The 20,130-nt window shown below is 38.6% G+C and overlaps 1 protein-coding gene across 1 annotated transcript in view; it reads right to left on the reverse strand.

The window, feature by feature from the left end:
* The window catches only part of DNAH5 (dynein axonemal heavy chain 5), a 265,270-nt gene that overhangs the window by 134,633 nt on the left and 110,507 nt on the right, over positions 1-20,130 (reverse strand). Inside the window, exons 36-43 of the mRNA XM_062212620.1 lie at positions 18,670-18,848; positions 18,071-18,258; positions 17,547-17,741; positions 13,016-13,150; positions 12,109-12,216; positions 9,231-9,384; positions 5,322-5,468; positions 2,586-2,827 (exon numbers count right to left, since the gene is read on the reverse strand). Of these exons, the coding sequence (XP_062068604.1) occupies positions 2,586-2,827; positions 5,322-5,468; positions 9,231-9,384; positions 12,109-12,216; positions 13,016-13,150; positions 17,547-17,741; positions 18,071-18,258; positions 18,670-18,848 (1,348 nt within the window). The remainder of the gene's footprint in view (positions 1-2,585; positions 2,828-5,321; positions 5,469-9,230; positions 9,385-12,108; positions 12,217-13,015; positions 13,151-17,546; positions 17,742-18,070; positions 18,259-18,669; positions 18,849-20,130) is intronic.

The raw sequence follows: 20,130 nt of genomic DNA on the forward strand, positions 1-20,130 counted from the left end.
ATACTTCTAGTTTGATGCTTTCGGTGCCTTGCTTCTTCCTAACCATTCCCACTACCCTCCAAAAAAAAAAAAAAAACTGCATTATTCAAGGCATATAAAACTAATTAATGGAACGGTCTTACTCAGCCTCAACATGGACAGACAATAATAGAAGCTTATTTTATAAGTCACAAACACTAAATATGCAATAGCTAGCAGTACAGGAGCATTTTTCAAAAATCTCTGTGAAATTGACATATTCTAGGAAAACCACGTACATACAGTTTCCTTGTAGTATACTAAAAATGTGGTAATCAAGCCTGGCCATACAGGAAAAAAAAAAAAAAAACACATCTATTTGGGTGATTTGAAAATGTCCTGAGTCTCTCTCCAAAGATTCTAGTCTGCTAGGATGGGGATGTGACCCAATACTCTGTATCTGAAAAAAACCTGTCATTGATGAGTACTTTTTCAAAGCTAGAATTGAGGCTTCTTGTTCTTTATTCTATTTAATGGGTGGATAATTTAATTGTGAAGTTTTTAGTAATGCATTCAACCAAATATCAGTATAATTTTGTTGTAAATACCCCCTTCTTCATACCTTCATACTTTACCAAATTTAAACCATTTTGCAAACTTAAACCATTTTAATTTTTGTAAAGACATTAACAAAAGTTAAGAGATACCCAAACAGAAATTAAAGTACAGAGATCAGCACTGTGGTACAGTGGGTTAAGCCACCACCAGCAGTGCCAGCATATAGGTGCAAGTTCCAGTCGCAGCTGATCCACTTCTGATCCAGTTCCCTGCTGATGTACCTGGGAAAGCGTGGAAGATGACCCAAGTCCTTGGGTTCTTGCACCCAAGTGGGAGACCCTGGCTCCTGGCCAGTCCTAGTCACTGGGGCACTTGGAGAGTGAACCAGTGGATGGAAGATCTTTCTTTGTCTGTCCTTCTCTAACATTGCCTTTCAATTAAATAAAGAAATCTTTATAAAAAAGAAAACTATATAACATAATATACAATAAACAGCTTTTAGTTATAAAGTTTTAAAGCAAAATAATCCTCAAAAAATTATGACACTGAGAATAATAAATTTGACCAGTCAGGTCAAAAAAATTTTTCCACATCAATTATCTAATAACCCTTATATTATAGTATTTATTTAGTAAGATATCTAAGTATTCAAAGGCTTTAAATATAATTTAATTATAATTCTTCACTCAGCCCAACTTCCAAAGTGACCACTGCAGCTGAGGGGATGGTCAAGTAGGGTCAGCAACATTGCAGGCAGAACTGTAAATTTCTTGTTAGAGATACCCCCTGCCTTTACCTGGCCAGCTCTCCTCCCAGGCCAGCCAAGTAATGAAAGTCAACAGAGTGCCTTCCCCTAGGAGGTTCACACCTCCCTTAGGATGTACCCCATGTGAAGAGATAGATAGGCCTGGGCCTCTGAATTTACAAGGCCTAAAGCCCACCAGATTATTATCAAGCCCCTTCTATCAGGTTCTATTTGCCTCTCAATCAGAAAACTTAATTGTAGCTTAGACAGCACCTTTCTCAGCTCCTCTAATAATGACTCTGTCCTTTGTTCTAGGCCCTGTCTAGTGCACTTGGGCCTCATTCCTTTGTAATCATAACCTCTACTCTACCTCCAATGGCTCTACTCCCAACCTGTGTGTACTGATGGTCCTCTTCCCCACTTAATGCTGTATAATTGTTCAAACCTGGTAAATGCCACTCTTAGGATCATTGGTTACTATCCTCACTCTGTCTTTTATGACCTTGTCTAAATATGATCAGAGTCAGCAAACTTGGAAGGCTTCCATAGCCTTGGCAACTCATGATGACAGCCTAGGATGGTTACTGGCGCCATAAACTAGAGTGTCAATTTGTTGGGTCAACAACAGGAGTCACTGTGCACTTGCTCCTCATGTGGGATCTCTGTCCTTAATGTGCTGTACATTTTGATTTAATGCTATAAGTAGTACTCAAACAGTATGTTTCACTTTGTGTTTCTATGTGGGTGCAAACTGTTGAAATCTTTATACTAAATTGATCTTCTGTATATAAAGAGAATTGAAAATGAATCTTGATGTGAATGGAGGGGGAGAGGGAGCGGGAGAGGGGAGGGTTGTGGGTGGGCAGGAAGTTATGGGAGGGGGAAGCCATTGTAATCCATAAGCTGTACACTGGAAATTTATATTCATTAAATAAAAGTTTTTAAAAAATTAAATAAATTAATATTCTAAGACAGTTGTTCCAAATTTGATGTGAATGAGCACCTTTTAGAAATGTCATGACTTGTCAACGTGAGCAAATTAAATTTTAGTTATTTGGTCCTGAGACCCAATTTGGTAGGATTATTGACTCATGTGGGCTGGCAATTACCTGGAAATCACAATTCCACTATAATTAGAAGAGTGCTTAAGACATCTGCAAGGGACGAGCAGGATTTGGAAGTCCCAGTGCAGTCAAGGATCATCCATAAACACTAGCATAAAAATGCAATTATACCACCGCTGCAGAGAACTGGCACATGAGCTCAAGAATACTAAAGGATCTGCTGTCTTTTTTAACTATGCAAAAGAAAGATTCAATCATACCTCAAGAATAGGACTCCAATCAAGGACAGAAGAACTCATGAAAACCATGCCATTTCTTGAGACAGTAGCAGGAGAGGCATTGTCAATGTTGTGAGGTTCGAAAACAATCTTGCAGTTGGGAGCCATGGGAATCCGATCACCATTGGCAAGGGTTAGGGTTTTGTTATCATCCAAGACGGAATTCAGATTTTCAATCCAGATGGCATCTACTGGACCATCAAGAACTATCCAGATATGTTCTCCTAGAATACCCAACCAAAGGAGAAGGGAAGAGACATGTGCTAGATGCATATGTATATAACTACAAAGCACAAACTACCATAATTTGATGTAATTTCATTAATTTTTAATTAAGCTCTGATCTAAATGGTTACTTTATTTTGGCACATAGGAATTTGTAAGTTTTTTACACAGCAGCTGTATGAGGCCTGTAATCAAATAAAAAAGTCATTTGTATATTAGATAAAAATTCATTGAACACATTCTGTATTGGAACTACTGCAGATTCTGGGCGTGTCATGGTAAATAAGACAAGGTTCTGCCTTCACAGAGCTAACATACTAAGTGGCAGAATGGCAATCAAACAAGTAAACAAAGAAACATGTAAGATAAGAAAAATGAAGCAGGATAAGGGGATGGACCACTATCTTGGATAGTGGTCAATGAAATATTCCAGGAGGGAAATGAAGTGACAGAAAACCTAGAAGTAGAAATTTTCCCAGAAGCAAAAGCATAAGGTCCACATAGCAGGTATAAGCCCAGGTTAACGCAGCAGACTGAATGTTCGCATCCCTCTAAAACTATCGTACTGAAATCCTAACTCCCACGTAGATGGGAGTAGAATGTAGAATGTGGGGCCCATGGGAAGTGATTACATTACCAATTGGTGCCCTCATAAGTGGGATTAGTGCATCTCTCTCTCTCTCTCTCTCTCTATATATATATATATATAGAGAGAGAGAGAGAGAGAGAGAATAGTTTCCCCTGTCCCAATAGATTCCCCTGTCCCTCCTACTATATGAGGACATAACAGAAGAATTATCAGTCTACAGTCCAGAAGAACGCCATTCCCAGAACCCCGCCTGACAGATTAAATGTTGGTTATTCAAATATCACTCTTTCTATGGTACTGTGTTATAGCAATATAAACTAAAACAGGTGACCATGTTCTGGAAACAGTAAGAAGCTGAGTGCAGTTGGCATGAACAGGAGAAGGGGAAGAGGTATATGAGTGCTACAGAAAAGACAGACAAAGCTAGAGAATCAATTATGGTTTGCATGTGTTAGTGCCCAGTAGACATCCAATAGAGTTGTTGAATTAGGAGATCCAGGGAGATGTCAGGGGTAGAGATTAGAATGCAAAAGCCATAAACTTAGAGTAAGAAAGGTTTCAAGGAGGAAACTGATCAACTCTTGCAGAAACCACCAAGAGCAGGAATAGACTGATAGCTGGTGATCTGTAAGTGATAAGTTGGAGGTCCCAAGTGTCCTCAACAAAGTGGTCTCAAAAAGAACTGGGTACAAAACTTGACAAGAATCCATTTAAGAAGATATTTTCAGAAATAGAAAACAGTAAACAACACAGAATGTTCAACAATAATATTATTATAAATTTACTTGCTCAATTTAATAGTCATCAACACCATGACCAAGTTTGTAGCTCTGAGTTTTCTTTGCTATACATAACCATTGTGGAATAGTCTACTTCAAATAAAATGCTTTGAAAGTCTTAATTAAACTCATTCAACTGGCAATTCAAGTAAAATGGTAATCTAAACACTAGCTTTACTTTGAAAGAAAGAACACATCTCCTTTTTTATGCGAGAAGGAAAAAGCTTTCTCTGAGTTTCAGTTCTTGGCAGTAATATGTGGTTACTGTCTCTGTGTTTACACTGGAACAAATCAAAAACAAATTTGTATTTCTTTCCAGCAAAATATCAAGAATTCTTATGAAGATTTCAATTTCCCTTTTGACAGCTGGCATTAGGTTCATCAGCCATGTTCCTTGAACGTTTTTCATCACAACACTGTTGCCCAAAGTCTAGACCCAGGAAGTAAGCCTGAACCTCTCCTCTTCCTCCTGTGCCCTTCTTTCCCCATGTGATTATATTCAAAGTGCCTTTCCTGTACTCACTCAGGAGTGAGAAAACACAATGAGAGGACAGCTGATACCACCTCCTCCATCTGAGCATATATTATGAATGTTGGGTTCAACATAAAGAGCCCAGACACAACCACTAACCCTTAATTAGTTTGTTCAAACCACCAAACATCCGTGTCCATCTAAACAGAATGGCTTTTTACTTGAGCATAGACTTCATTTTTCATATGCACAATTTTCTCTCCAAAAAAATCCCACTTTCTCCTGTGACTTTATAGGATAATCCATTTTTTAAACAGGATGTACTTAAATAAGAGTAACATTTTTAAAATATTCAGTGGAAATCATACTGCAAAATCACTTTATTTAATACTATCAAATTTCTATACCAACTTTTCCATCCATTTTATTCTAAGATGTCACAAGGATGAAGAAATATCTTTTACAAAAAATTAGGTTTTAAGAACACTAATCAATAATTTCATTATTTCAACATTCACAAGTATCATGCTGATTTATGACTTCTTTATCTTGGCTCGGATATTACATGGAGAATACAGTTCTAATTCTATCCAGTCACCACTGATTTATTTAGAAATACATGTTAAAAGTAATACTTGTAATTTATCTTCTACCTTTCTTAGCCTTCAGTGTTTTCCTCCAAAGAGTAGAAAATATTCCATCAGTCCAGTCATTTGTGGCCACGTCAAGCCGACCAAACATCTGTGGGGCAGTAATTGCCTTGGGATTCATTCTCATTTCCCGGTGTGGTTTTCCACAATCTATCCAAGTAAATGTAAATTTTAAACATCTCAGATGTGGACTGTACCATCATTAGGCAACATTGCATTAATCTGTGGTATACTGTCAGCAGGTACTCAAAACATGAAAAATGAAAAATTATATTGACAATATATATCTTAAGGCATCCCAAGTTATCATAATTGTCTCATTATACTTTATTGACTAAAGCACTTTTTTCATCTTCTATAAAAGGAAATTGTATATCCCTTAGGGGAAAAAAGAGGATGCCACGCTGCAATTCATCAAGGTACTAACACAATTTGGAAGTTCTCTAAATTTGACAGCTCAAAAATATCTTTGGTTTATGGTGTACTAGATTAAATCTTGTGCCTGAGATATCACCTAGAAGATACCTCATTCTCTCCACTATCAGATTTGATTTGCTGATATGTTTTCTTGCTCACCTTAGAAAAGATAAACTAAATGAATTTAGCATGAATCAAGGACTTTGTTTTGTGGCCAACCTCAAGAAATGTATTTCAATCTTCCAAACCCTAAAACTACCCTTAAATGAGCAAGAAATTTGCACATAGGAGACTGTGGTTATTCAGCAGATGAACAAAGAATAATATTTAAAGTATGAAATAATAAAAATCAATGCTAAAAGAATTCTGTGTGAAAGATTAACAAAAACAAGCCCCCCTGTTCACATGCACACATTAGAAGAGATAGCTCATTAAAACCCTTTGTGATAGTTAATTTTAAGTGTCCACATGTCTAGCCTTGGGGTGCCCAGATTAAACATTGCTTTTAGGTGTATCTATAGGGGTGTTTCTGATGAGATTCACATCTGAATCCGTGGACCCAGAAAAGTAGGTAGTCCTACCAGTTTGACTAAGCATCATCCTAACTGTCTGGGACCCCAGTGGAGCAAAAACCAGGGGAAGGAGGAAGTTGCTCATTTTCCTCCTGCCTGTCTTTTTGAGCTGAAAATTTTTCTCTCATCTCTAGCCCTCAGAGGAGAATTTCCATTATCAGCAGCCCTGGTTCTTGGGCTTGTATTCAACTCAGGTTGAATTACACCACCAGCTCCCCTAGGCCTCCAGCTTGCAGATGGCAGATCAGAGGACGTCTTGGCCTTCGTAACTGTGAGAGCCAACTGCTCACCAAAATAAATCTCCACATTTATCACTTTCATTTAAGATACCAGAACATTTTTATAGGAGCACTTTAAGAAAAGAATGCTTGGCTCCCCCAGTGTTAGCTGAACCAGTTCCTCTCGATTCTCCCCCTAGACACTTCTGGGCTCTGTCCTGATCACTCTGCCTCCATGGTCTTTGCTCTAGTATAGACATCACTTTCTTGCTCTTGCCTCTTTGTGGACTTGAGAAAAATCTCCTGTCCCCCAGTCTCCTGTAGCCACCAGGTGGCCTCCTACTCATAGGAGAGATTGTGTCACTCCCTAGCAATATTTTCCTGTCACCTACAGAATAAAACATAGGTATTTGGTGTGACTTAAAAAACTCCTCATGCCATGCCTACTGTCCTAATTTGGATTCCCCAGAAAGCACAGCCTAAGACAGGACTTGGATCCTGAGATTGTGGAGGAGGGGACAGAGAAAGTAAGACAGTGAAAAGAAAAAGAAAATTAATAAATGATAGGTCACAGATGTGATGTCCTGAATAATAGGAGCCCTAGTTCCAGGTTGAGCCATTTGTTGGAATTAAAGTCTTAAGACTAAAAAAGCTGGGAGACTGCAACCTAGCATGAGAATCAAGGGGAGCTGTCCAACACAGCTACATCCATAGCAGGGGAGGGCAAAGAAGTGTGCCGCTTTGCATCAATAGAATCTGCTATACTCATGCCTCCATACTCAGTCTCACCTCCTCGACTCACCCCATACAAACACAAACTGCCTTTTATTCAGGCCTCTCAGAGTATATCCAGTCCCTATTATTTGCAGGGCCTCTTCATTCTGCTAAGATGCCTTTTACTCAGCTGCTCCTCAACGCTCAAGCCTCGGGTGAAGTAACACCTGCTTCAAGAGCCTTTCTATAAATTCCTCAGAGAAGCTTCTGATTCCCTGTGCCCCTCCTCACATCGTGATTGTTCAAGCCTTCCTCATAGCAATTCCACATTGAGTTATAAGTATCCGTGACTGTTTTGCCTGCCATCCTGAAAATTCCATACAGACATGGCCATGTTTTTTCATACCTGCCTCCCCACTTCTATTATGGAATCTAGCAGTACATGAAAAGACAGAATATTAACGATATTTGATGAACAAATACTTCATGAATCAGGGAAAAAATAATATACATGGATCTTGCATTTATTTTATTGAAGTTCAATCCAATTATCTCCTCAATCTTTTGGATAAAAGTTTCATCAAGAAACATTGAGTTGCTTAAGATAACAAAGGTGTTAAAATCCTGAGCAGGTTAATAAACAGGAAACAGCCTAATGATTAATTCATGCTTGTGAGGAATTTCTCCAACATTATGTGTGTTAAATAACTCACACATAATATGCATAATGTATCTATATTGCTTAATATTTAGTACTCATTTTGCTCATCATTGTAGCAGGTGCACTTGTAGTTCACTGCTAATAGAAGGCAGGCTCATAAATGCAACAATAATATTATTGAGCATAATTTGAGAGGGAAAATACAACCATTTTTAAACAATATAATCCCCATACAGAATCTTTACAGCTTATATTAAAAACCACATGATCAGTCCTGCAGATGTGAGTTCTCAGTTTTAGTGGAGGAAAGTACTGGCTAAGAGCAGAGTTTACCTCAATCAGATATACAGAATTCACTTCCCCCCAATAACTGAGGAAGCAGAGACTAAAGCCAGTATGTTCAGGTCCCTGGAGTCAATACTGGAAACATCCAGCAACCACCAACTGTGTTCCTGTATTGCACCAATGTTAGTGCATCCAAGCTTCATGTGCCGACTGGCATCTCTCCACTATGAGACTAGGGATGTTGCAATCCAACAGCCAATGTCCTATGAAATTTAGGAACTCAGCTCTGCCATGGGTAAGGGTTGCTGGTATTTTTAGAAAGAGAGGCATCAAGATCTGACCAGAACCACAAAATATAAACACAATCATAAATGTAGCAGTGACCATTATCTTCTGACATCCTAGGATGAGGAACTCAGATATATAAGGCAGAGAAGTCTGAATATAAAATACATTTGTTTAACTTTACCAGAAAAATATATGATTTCAGGTGGGAGGTTGTTTTATGATTAGTATTGTTCTTATCTAATAGAATTGAGGCATTAAGATGGCAATTATTTCATATTTAGTGGGAGATAGAATACTGTATTTTCTATTTATTGGGATGTAGCATGGTATATTTGGAAAGTGAATTTTTTATTAGTGGGCTCTGATCTTAACTCAGTCCCATCACTTGCTTTCTTAGTGACCTTGGGCATTTTTTAATTTAGACCTTGGTTTTTGTACAAGATGGGGATAATAATAGCCACATCTCAAGATCATTAAGAAAACTGAATGACAGCATTGTTACACATATAGCATAACTGCATAAAGTCACTTAAAAATGTTTTTCTCTCTGGCATATTAATGCAATGTATTATTTCTAAAATAGACCCACAAAGAAGTAAAGCAAAAATAAAAAAAAAATAAAAAAGAAGAAGTAAAGCATCATTCCCTCCTACAAAAATATATTCATAGATTTGCCTTAAAGTCCCTTTTGGGCATTCAAATGTGTCTCAAGTATTTAAATGCACCACCCGGGGCAATGAAATCAGCTTCCCTGTACCTGTCATGGCTTTCATCAAGGTGTGGATGCAGGTGGTTTTTCCTGCTCCACTAGGCCCCAGGGTCATCATTCCATGCCTCACTCTCTGTGTCTCGAATAGCTGGATGACTTTCAGTTTCCAAGGAGGATGGTTAACTAAGCCAGATTCTTCAACCTGAAAGCATAACAAACCCTCACATTGGACCACATCAACAATGATCCGGACCTACTATTGTGCTAAAAACATATATAGACGGGGTGTAGGAGGGGCAAGGGAATAAGAGGTTATTGTTTAACAGGTTCAAAATTTCAGTTTGGAAAGATGAAAAAATTCTGAAAATGGACAGTGATAACAATTCACGAATGTGAATATCCTTAATGTCACTGAACTATATACTTTGAAATATTTAAAATAGTAAACTTGATGTTATATATTTACCACAATAAAAATACTGCATTATATATATATATATATACATATACATATGCACATTTTTACATACATATACAAAAAGCATGCTGAACATAATAAAAATGTCATTCCAGGGACAGACAGCCTATCTCTTAAGATGTGGGTTAAGATATCTGTGTTCGGGCCGGTGATGTGGTGCAGCAGGTAAAACCATCACCTGCAGAACCGGCATCCCATATGGGTGCCAGTTCAAGTCCTGGCTGCTCCACTTCTGATCCAGCTCTCTGCTATGGCCTGGGAAAGCAGTAGAGGATAGCTCAAGTCCTTGGGACCCTGCACCTGCAAGGGAGACCTGGAAGAAGCTCCTGGCTCCTGGTTTCAGATCGGCACACAGCTCCAGCCATTAAGCCAATTGGGGAGTGAACCAGTACATGGAAGACCTCTCTCTCTCCCTCTCTCCTCGCTCCATGTAACCCTGACTTTCAAATAAATTAATTTTAAAAAGAAAAACAAAGATATCTGTGTTCCACATTGGGTTACCTGGGTTCAATTTCCAGCTCTAGCTCTTTACCCCAGCTACCTCCTAATGCAGACCCTGGGAAAGCAGCAGTGATAACTCAAGTGATTGGGTTACAGACACCCATGCAGGAAAACTGGATTGAGTTCTGGCTCCCAATTTCCACCAAGTCTAGTCCTGGTTGCAGGCATTCAAAGAGTAAGCCAGAAAAGAGGAATGTTTGCAATCTGTCTTGATGTCTCACTCTCTCTCAAATAAATGATTATTTAAATGCAATTACAAATTAAGAATAAACAAGTGTTTTTACCTTTGAGAATTGAGTACATTTATATTAATGTTTTATTGAATATATGTCAGGCACAATTGAAGAATAAAGACTCAAATGGCAAAATATATCTTAAATTTTTAAAAGATGATACTTATAACTGAAAAAAGTTATGGCACATTAGATTGGTTAAAATTTAAGCTATCTTTATAAAATCGCTGCATAATTTTAATCTAATACACATATGGAAACTACTATGCATAAAATTAGTACTACTAATGTCTTCATTTTACAGTTAAGAAAACTGAGGGACAGAATGACTAAGCCAATTTAGCAAAATGCCTAGTTTATAAAGTTATGGAATTAGGGGGCCAGTGTTGTAGTGCAGTGGGTTAAGCCAATGCTTATGATTTCAGTGGCCCAGGTAGGAGTGCTAGTTCAAGACTTGGCTGCTCCACTTCCAATCTAGCTTCCTACTAATGCACCTAGGTAAACATCAGAAGATGGCCCAAGTACCTGGGCCCCTGCTATCCAGGGGGGAGATTATGATGGAATTCTAGGCTCCTGGCTTTGACCTGGTCGGTCCTGGCCATTGTGGCCATTTGCGGAATGAACCACAGATGGAAGATCTCTCTCATTTTGTCTTCCTCTATCACTGACTTTCATATAAATAAAATAAATCTTTAAAAAATGTTAGTGGAATTGTGTTTTTTCCCCAAGGAGTTCCAATGTCCATGAACTTAACCATTATGCTGTACTTGAACTTAATGTAAAAAGCAATTTAAATTTTACTTAAATAACTTTGATAATAATCATGCATCATTTTATGCTATGTATGTGCTCTTCAGATTTTTCATGTTATAAGCTACTAATATAAATCATCTTAAAGTTATTTAATACCTAGCTTTTTAGATAGTGCTCCAATTAATTTAGCCAAATGATGGAGAAACCATTTGCAGAATTAATAACCACTCTTTCTTGATCAGGAAATTCAGACACTTACATGGTGATTTTTAAAGCAAAATAAGTACTGACACATTTGATTTTTATTACAGACATTTTTGAGGAACTGAAATGCACTTTTATAAATTAAAGCTAACTTCCAATGCTATAAAGCTGCATTTGTCTCAAATTCTTCACAGGAAAGGAAATTTGGTGCACAAGATTTACCTAATTCATTCCCCTTCCTAGGAAGACTATGAAAAGTTAAAGCTGCAGCATATATCCTTGAAAGTCCAGACAGTTAATAAGATATACATAATTATGTGAACCCTTCTACTCATCCCAGAGCCTGAGAAAAAAGTCACAGTGGGGAAAGAATGATAACTGAGAAGTCAAGTGGGGTCACTGCAAATAACACTGAGAGATAGGAGTCCAGAGATTACAGCAAGGTGCCAAACACCAAGGCAGGAGACAGTCACAGCCCTAGCTGGACCCTGCAAGCCAATCATATGTCACTGTTGACTCTGGTGTGGGATGGTTTCCATAAATAACGGGACACCTGGTGCAAGATTCACTGGACCTGTGGCTGTGCCACTGTAGAAGATCCCCTGACAAGAGGAACTCTCACTACCATACAATCACCTCTCTTAAAATCAGAGTTTTAGCTTTACATTCTCAGAATCCACAGGTGCAAGCCACACCAATTGATTCTCACTAAATTCAGGCAAACAGACACAGCATTTGATGCCCTATGGAACATTACCTGTCTACTAATTGCTGCTTCCAGTTCAAGGTAACCTGCCTTGTCCAAAAGAATATTTGGGAAAAGATCTTCAATCAAACTCAAAAATAAGGGTTCATCTTCATCAATCTAAAAAAGAAAAAAGGAAAGCAGACAACCCATTATGACACAAATACTACAGTGTACAAACTAAAAACACCCAAAATAGTCCAGACTATTTCAGTACAACCAATAATAATCACTGAAATTAATAACATTTTTCTTGCCTTTCCTTTAAGTTATAAAAAGAATAAGAGAATAAAAGTAAGGAGAAAAGAAAGGAAGGAAATGAAAGAAAATACTCCTGCATGACAATCTTTCCACAAAACAGCCAATTTGGCAGTATATTAGATAGACTACAGTTCCTGATTTAAATTAAAAGAGTTTTTTTTTAATGCGGTATAGTAAGAAATCCATGAATCAGAATTTAGATCATACTTTTTCTTTGAAATAAAAATATATCATTTTGTCACTCTATACATGGACCCACTGAGACCAGACATTGATTACTAGTGTCTGCTATGAGAGAGTGAAATTATCACATATTTGTATAATTTACATATAATTTTCTGTAAGGCTCTACAGACTTTAAGAGGGTAAGATTTTAGCTTTAAGACACAAAATGATTCAAGGTATTTGGAACTTTCATGTGTGGATTTTAAAAAAATCCATTTCAATTCTATATGAATAGATATTTTAGACTAGAGATGAGTCATTACTAAAAGAATTTCTGAAAAGTCTAATTTAAAGTTATGCTTTTCAGCACTTTATCTGGTAATTAGGCATTTTAAATGAGCATAGTTAAAGCCAATATTTCTAAATCTCACTTGTGCCTAGTGAATTGAAATGATATTTAAGCAGGTGGAACATTTCCATACATGAATCTTACCAGTTTTGAAAGATTCATGTCTCGTAGTACACGCATGACAATTGTGGATTCCGTGTCCGTGGGGCTGGCTCTCTTTGCTGCCCCCAAAGTCCGCAGGACCGACAGAATATTACGCAGCCCAAAATCATAATGTACCTGAAGAATTTGAGACACACTGGGCTTATTCTCCATGTTTCCTACCATGGAAAGTACATTTATTTGACAGAGGCATATTCACAATAGTGAACAAATTCTGATTTTCATTTAGAAAAGTCACTCAAAAAGTGGAGCAATACATTTCTTTTTCAAAAAAAAAAAAAAATCCAGAAAGTTCTCCCATAGACAATCACTAGCTGAGGCCCTTAGATCAGAACTCACTGATAGAGCTTGACAGGGAAAAGGCAATGACAGACACCCTGTGAGCTTCTTCCTAATCAATCCTACACAACAAAGTTATTTCTGTCACTAGACTTAAATCTGACACCAGACTGGGACCTCGGTCATGACCATCATATACACGTAGATGAAGCCTTTTGACTAACAAATAAGAAAGAAAGGGGAAGCAGCTGTGCTCCAGGATTACCAAGAGAAAGAGAAAGGACAATCAGAAGGCCAAGCCCAGCTTGTCAACAAAAGCTCAACCACTCCACATAGAAAGAGAATGATTAAAACCCAAGCATCCGACCACTGTGAAAAACACAACGTCAGTTCCTCAGAAACAGAAACAGAACCGTCATTCGATCCAGAAATCTCACTGCTGGGTACACATCCAAAAGACATGAAAGCTGGGTGTCCAAGAGATAGTTTCATACCCACGTTCATATAACAGCAGCATTCACAACAGCCAATAGGTAGAAGCCATCCACTTTAAATGTCCATCAAGGGATGAATGGATAAACAGAATGTGGCATGTAGCTATGGTGGAACATTATTTGACCATTAAAAGAAGGAAATCTCATCACATGCTACAACATGGATGAACCTTGAGGATATTATGCTAAGTAAAATCCTGCAGTCACAAAAAGACATACATGCATTATATGACTTCACTTATATGGGGCATCCAAAGAAGTCAAATTCATAGAAACAGACAGCAGAATGGTAGTTACAATAGACTAGAGAGGAGGCGAAAAGGTAGGTTTGGTTTTGTTTTGTTTTGTTGGTCAGGTATTTATTTATTTATTTATTTATTTATTTGAAATGCAGAGTTACAGAAAGATAGAGGCAGACAGAGAGAGAGACCAAAGCCAGGAGCTTCCTCCAGGTCTCACTCACAGCCACAGTAGACTTGGGCCATCTTCTACTGCTTTCCTAGGCCATGGCAGAGAGCTGCTTTGGAAGAGGATCAGCTGGTACTCGAATCAGCACCCATATGGGATGCCAGCACTGCAGGTGGCAGCTTTACCTGCTATGCCACAGTGCCAGTCCTGAGAGTTTCAGTTTTTCAAGATAAAAAAAAGTTGTGAAAGTTCAGGAAATCTGTTCACTACATCATAGAAAATACTACACAGTTCAAAATGGTTACATGGCAGGGCCAGCAATGTGGCGTAGTAGGTCAAGCCGCAACCTGTGACATCGACATCCTATACAGGCACACATTTGAGTCCCTGCTACTCCACTTTCCAATTCAGCTCCCTGTTAATGTGCCTGGGAAAGCAGTGGAAGTTAGACAAAATACTTGGCCCACTGTACCCACATGGGAGACCCAGTAGAAGCTCCTGGCTCCTACCTTCATGTCAACCAAGTTCCAGCCATTGGGGCCATCTGGGAGTGAACCATTGGATGGAACACAGCTCTTTCTGTTTCTCTCTCTCTCTCTCTCTCTCTCTCTGTCTCTCTGTCTCTCTGTCTCTCTCTGTCTCTCTCTCTCTCTCTCTCTCTCTGTGTGTGTGTGTGTAACTGTCCTTCAAATAAATAATTAAACAACAGATGGCAAATTTAGTGCTGTATATGTTACCACAATAAAAAAGTTAACTGGAGGAAAACAAAAAAGCAGTGATCTGCTAAAGTAGCTGGGAGCTGTGTACCTCACTAAATACTAGTTGGAGGACACAAAAACACACATATTGAGTTCATATACTCAGGGAATTTAAACTCTAATAAAGACAATAAAATATAATTATGAATAAACTTGCATAAAAGTAGCAATGAATTGGAATTGCTGGTGGGTGACAATTAAGGAAAACTTCCTATCAGAATTGGGCTTTGAGTTAAATCTGTGGGCACAAAGGGAGATTCACAGAATGTTCACCAAGAGATCCACATGAGACCAACTACTTTGTACACACTGACACATTTCATTCCACAGTGACCTTGTCTGTGGGAGTGAAGGCACAAAAAGTGAAGGAGTAGTTAAGACAAGGGCAGGGGCTGGTATTGTGGTGTAGCAGGTAAAGCCACAGCCTGCAATGCCAGCATCTCATATGGGCACAAGTTCATGCCCACACCATTCCACTTTCAATCCAGTTCCTTGCTAATGGCCTGGGAAAAGCCTCAAAGGATGATCTGAGTGTTTGGGCCCCCTGCCACCCACATGGGAGAACCAGATGAAGCTTCTGACTCCTGAATTCAGCCTGGCCAAACCCTGGCTGTTGAGGCCATCAGGGAGTGCACCAGTGGATGGAAGATCTCTCACCGTCTCTCCCTCTCTCTGTAAGTCTTTCAAATAGATAAATAAATCTTTTAAAATAAAAGACAAAGGCCAAAAATCAGTCATGTGGGAAGTTTTCTACCTCCAGTAAATAGCACGTAAACACTATTTCTTTGACAGAGGGAAGAAACAGAATAAGTGAGCAAGGTTGTTATTACAGCAGACAACACTAGAAATGTTGGTGGCAGAAGAGCAGAGTCAGGGTCAGGCTAACAAGGAAGGTTTGTGGCCAGGGTCAAAATTCTGTGTGTTTCTGACACAGGAAAATGTAGAAAATTGGGCAGAATGTAATTTGGTTGAACATGTGGGTACAAAAAATTAATCTATATGGCCGGCGCCATGGCTCAACAGGCTAATCCTCTGACTTGCGGTGCCAGCACACTGGGTTCTAGTCCCGGTCGGGGCTGGATTCTGTCCTGGTTGCCCCTCTTCCAGGCCAGCTCTCTGCTATGGCCCATGAGTGCAGTGGAGGATGGCCCAAGTGTTTGGGCCCTGCACCCACATGGGAGACCAGGATAAGCACCTGGCTCCTGCCTTGGGATCAGCGCGGCGGCCACTGGAGGGTGAACCAATGGCAAAGGAAGACCTTTCTCTCTGTCTCTCTCTCTCACTATCCACTCTGCCTGTCAAAAAAATAAAAAATAAAAATAAATTAATCTATAGTCAAAGAAGTTTGGAATGAAAGTTGGGGTGAGGAGAAGAACTGAAGTGTCATGTATGTTAGAAGACACTGTTCATGTTATAGCCTTATGTTTATTGCAATATGTCATTATTTAACATATTTTTAGTAGTTTTTACTTATGTGCTAGACAACTGCAGTGGGATGCCTACCTCCTCATATTCATTCCTCTTCGTGATCTTATCGGCTTGACTATGGGCAGGACCTGTCATTTGCTCCTAACTAATGGAACGCAGCAGAGGCAGTATGTTGAATGCAATTACATGTAGGCAATTATGTGGTCCATTACATAGGATTATAACGCTCATTTTGCTGGATATTTTTCTTTGCTGACTTTGAGAAGCTAAGTGGCCATGTTGGGGAATCCCACATCGCAAAAAAAAAAAAAAAAAAAGAACTATGTATAGCCTCTAGGAACTGAAGGTGATCTCCAGGCACAGCAAGTAAGAAATGGAATCTCTCAACTTACAACCTCAAGGAACAGGGTTCTGTCCACATCCTGCAAGAGCTTGGAAGTAGATCATTCCCTAGTCAAGCATCAGATAAAACCAAAGCCCTAGACAACACCTTGACTACAACCTTGTAGACACCAAGCAAAGGACCCTGTTTAGATGACTCTTGACCTGCAGACACTGTGAAATCATAAATGTGAATGATTTCAAGCCACTAAATTTGTGGTTGGGCTATTATACAACAACAGATAACTAATGCAGAAATAATATATGATTAATTCCAGGCCTCTAAACTGTGAAACCTCATGATGTTTGAACCTAATACTCCAAAGAGTAGAAGAAACTAGCAAGGTCACAAGAGAGAAGATGGCAATTAGCAGAGCTTGGCCACACCTGAGTGGCCTTAGAAATGAGAAGAATAAATGAGAAGTTCGTAAAAACCCTAATAAAATACAACACACATTATGATGAATATATAGGTGGCATAAAAAACAGATGTTAATAGCCATAATTCTTTGGTTTTAAATCAGTTCAAATAGTATTTACTTCATTCCTATGCTATAAATATTCATTTCTTTAACTGTACATATAAATATTCATTGCTTTAGCAGTACATATAAAATTACTTTAGTAATGATACAACATCTTTCTATTTAGTATCTGTAAGGCACTTTATCAACAATCCCAATCTACAGTTTTTCAAATGAGAACATTTCACGAAAGGAAAGATGAAACATTTATAAACCCATAGAGACCTGCAGAATGGCACACCTGCTTAGAAAGCTGTTCCTCACACAGCTTGTAGAGCGTGAAAAACTTCCTGGCCAAAACAACATTGTCTATGAAGCCACAACTGGCCAACTTCACTCTTATGATAATCTGACGGTCGGGGACCATCATGGCCACTGAGCGGAAGTTAATCTTCAAGTTTTCAGGGAGCTCCTGCCGCCCAGCATAGCCGGGATTCTAAATAGAAAACAAAACCCAAGGACAAATGGTAAGATCAGGGGGCAACAAGCATACATCAGCATGATATTAAAAGATTCACAATGTACACACAACAAAACCAGAATGACAACCAAGGAACTCATTTACATATCTCATTCTTCTTCCACCTGAACAAACTAAGTCATGAGTTATTATATGATCTTTGTTTAACACCAAAGGCTTTCAAACAGGAGTGAAAATTACAATCCCAATTTTCATTCATGGAAAATAGATGACATATGGCCAGGGAGAGACATAAAGAGTGTGATAAGACAGCTGAAATTCAGTAGCTCTTCTAGCTTCCTTACCATGGTTAGAAAAAGTCCAAATTCAGGGTTCATAGTCACATTATCTCCATCAGTAAAAATGAAAGATTTTTTACGTTCCTTTTTACAGGTGAGAATAATAGAAATTTGCTGGGCTGCAACTGAGAGAACTGGTAGATCAATACGGTTAAATTCATCAAAACAACCCCAGGATCCAGATTGTGCCAGTCCTTAGAAAGCAAATTAAACAGAAAATCCAATTACTATGTAATTTTGGAAAGCCCAGGAAAAGCACATTATGCAGCTGCCAAAATGAACCAGAGAAAGGTTTGCTCAAAAAATAAAGCTGAACAAATAGATCATGCATCAAGAGGCCCAAAATAGCTGACAATTTGGCACTTTATCTATAAACGCCAACCTGCAGGAATAAAGGAACATTACAAAAGGCAAGTAAACTTAACCCAGGGTCCACACAACATGAATGAGATTCATGGTTTTCCAGTAAGTTTTACATAGTTGAAGAATGAAATTAACATTGCAAATTATCGAAAAATAAATCTCAACAAACTAGTCTACCATAGCCAAAATTTCTTGTTAAATTAAAATATATATATATATATATATATATATATAAACATCACCTTTAAAAATTCTCCCAAGTCCTCGAAAATCCATCTGATCTGAACAGTTGAAAACCACAACATATTTCCCAAGACATCGTCCCATATCTTTGGTGGTCTCTGTTTTGCCTGTTCCTGCAGGTCCAGCAGGAGCTCCCCCCATGCTCATTCCCAGGGCTTGGGCCAGCGTGATGTAACACCTGGAGAAGAACAAGCAACACAACCAAGCCAGAACGTAAGGAAACCCACCCAAGATCACAAAACAGAAGATCCTATGTGACATTCCTAACACTCAAACCTAAAATATGCTTTTCCTCTTTGATGTTAACACATGTTGAGACCAAGGAGGGGTACTCTCTAGTCAAATAAGTTTGAAAACTCTTTAAAAGGTTAAACAGATTTATTTCCTGCTGAACTTTTCAGGCTTTCTTGTGATCATGTATACTGAGAATCTCCAAGTATGAGAAATAGTACACAGCATTTTCAAAATTTATTTAGCAATTTTTCCCCAGAAATCTATCCACTAAAAGAATAACATTCACTCAACATCACTAATCACCAGGGAAACACAAACTAGAACCACTATGAGACATCACTTCACATACATCAAAATGACTATTGTCCAAAAGATAAGAAATAACAAATGTTGGTGAGGGGGTGGATAAAAAGGAAGCCTGTACCCTTATGGTAGAAATGTAGTTTGGTGCAGCCATCATGAAAAACAGTTTGGAGATTCCTAAGGAAATTAAAATGGAACTACCACTCTTCTAGGTCTATATCCAGAGCAGATAGAATCATCACCTTGCAAAGACACCTGGATCCTATGTTCACTGCAGCACTATTCCCCAAAACCAAGTAACAACTCAGTTATCAATGGACACATGGATAAAGAAAACATGGTATGTTTATTTGTGCGAATATCACTCAGCCCTAAAAAAGAAGACCCTGCCATTTGCCACAAGATAGATAATGTGGAGGACATTATGCTAAGTGAAAAAAGTCAGACACTGAGAGACAAACATTGCATGATTTCATTTATATGTGGAGTCTAGAAAGAGACAAAAAGATCAAATATATAGTGACAGAAAATAACTCAATGGTTACCAGGAGAGGGGCATATGGAAGAAATGGTGAGAGTCATGTCAGAGGATACAAAACAGATATAGAAGATGGACAAGTCTAGAGACCTACAGTGCAACGGGAAGACCACAGTCAATACAACTGTATTGTACTGGAAATTTTTGTTAAATAAATAGATTTTAGCTGGTTTGTCACAAAAAAAATTATGTTTGATGATAGATATGTTAGCTTGCTTCACTACAGTAACCATTTGAGTCCCATCTGGTCTTCTCACAAGCCAGTTCCCTAGTAACATACCTGGGAAAGCAGAGGAGGATGACCCTAGCACTGGGGCCCCTGACGCTCGTGGCTTCTGGCTTTGGCCTGGCCTAATCTGGGCCATGTTGGGAATGAACCAGTGAA

This window comes from Lepus europaeus, chromosome 15, assembly GCF_033115175.1.
Source record: "Lepus europaeus isolate LE1 chromosome 15, mLepTim1.pri, whole genome shotgun sequence".
Lineage (NCBI taxonomy): Eukaryota > Metazoa > Chordata > Mammalia > Lagomorpha > Leporidae > Lepus > Lepus europaeus.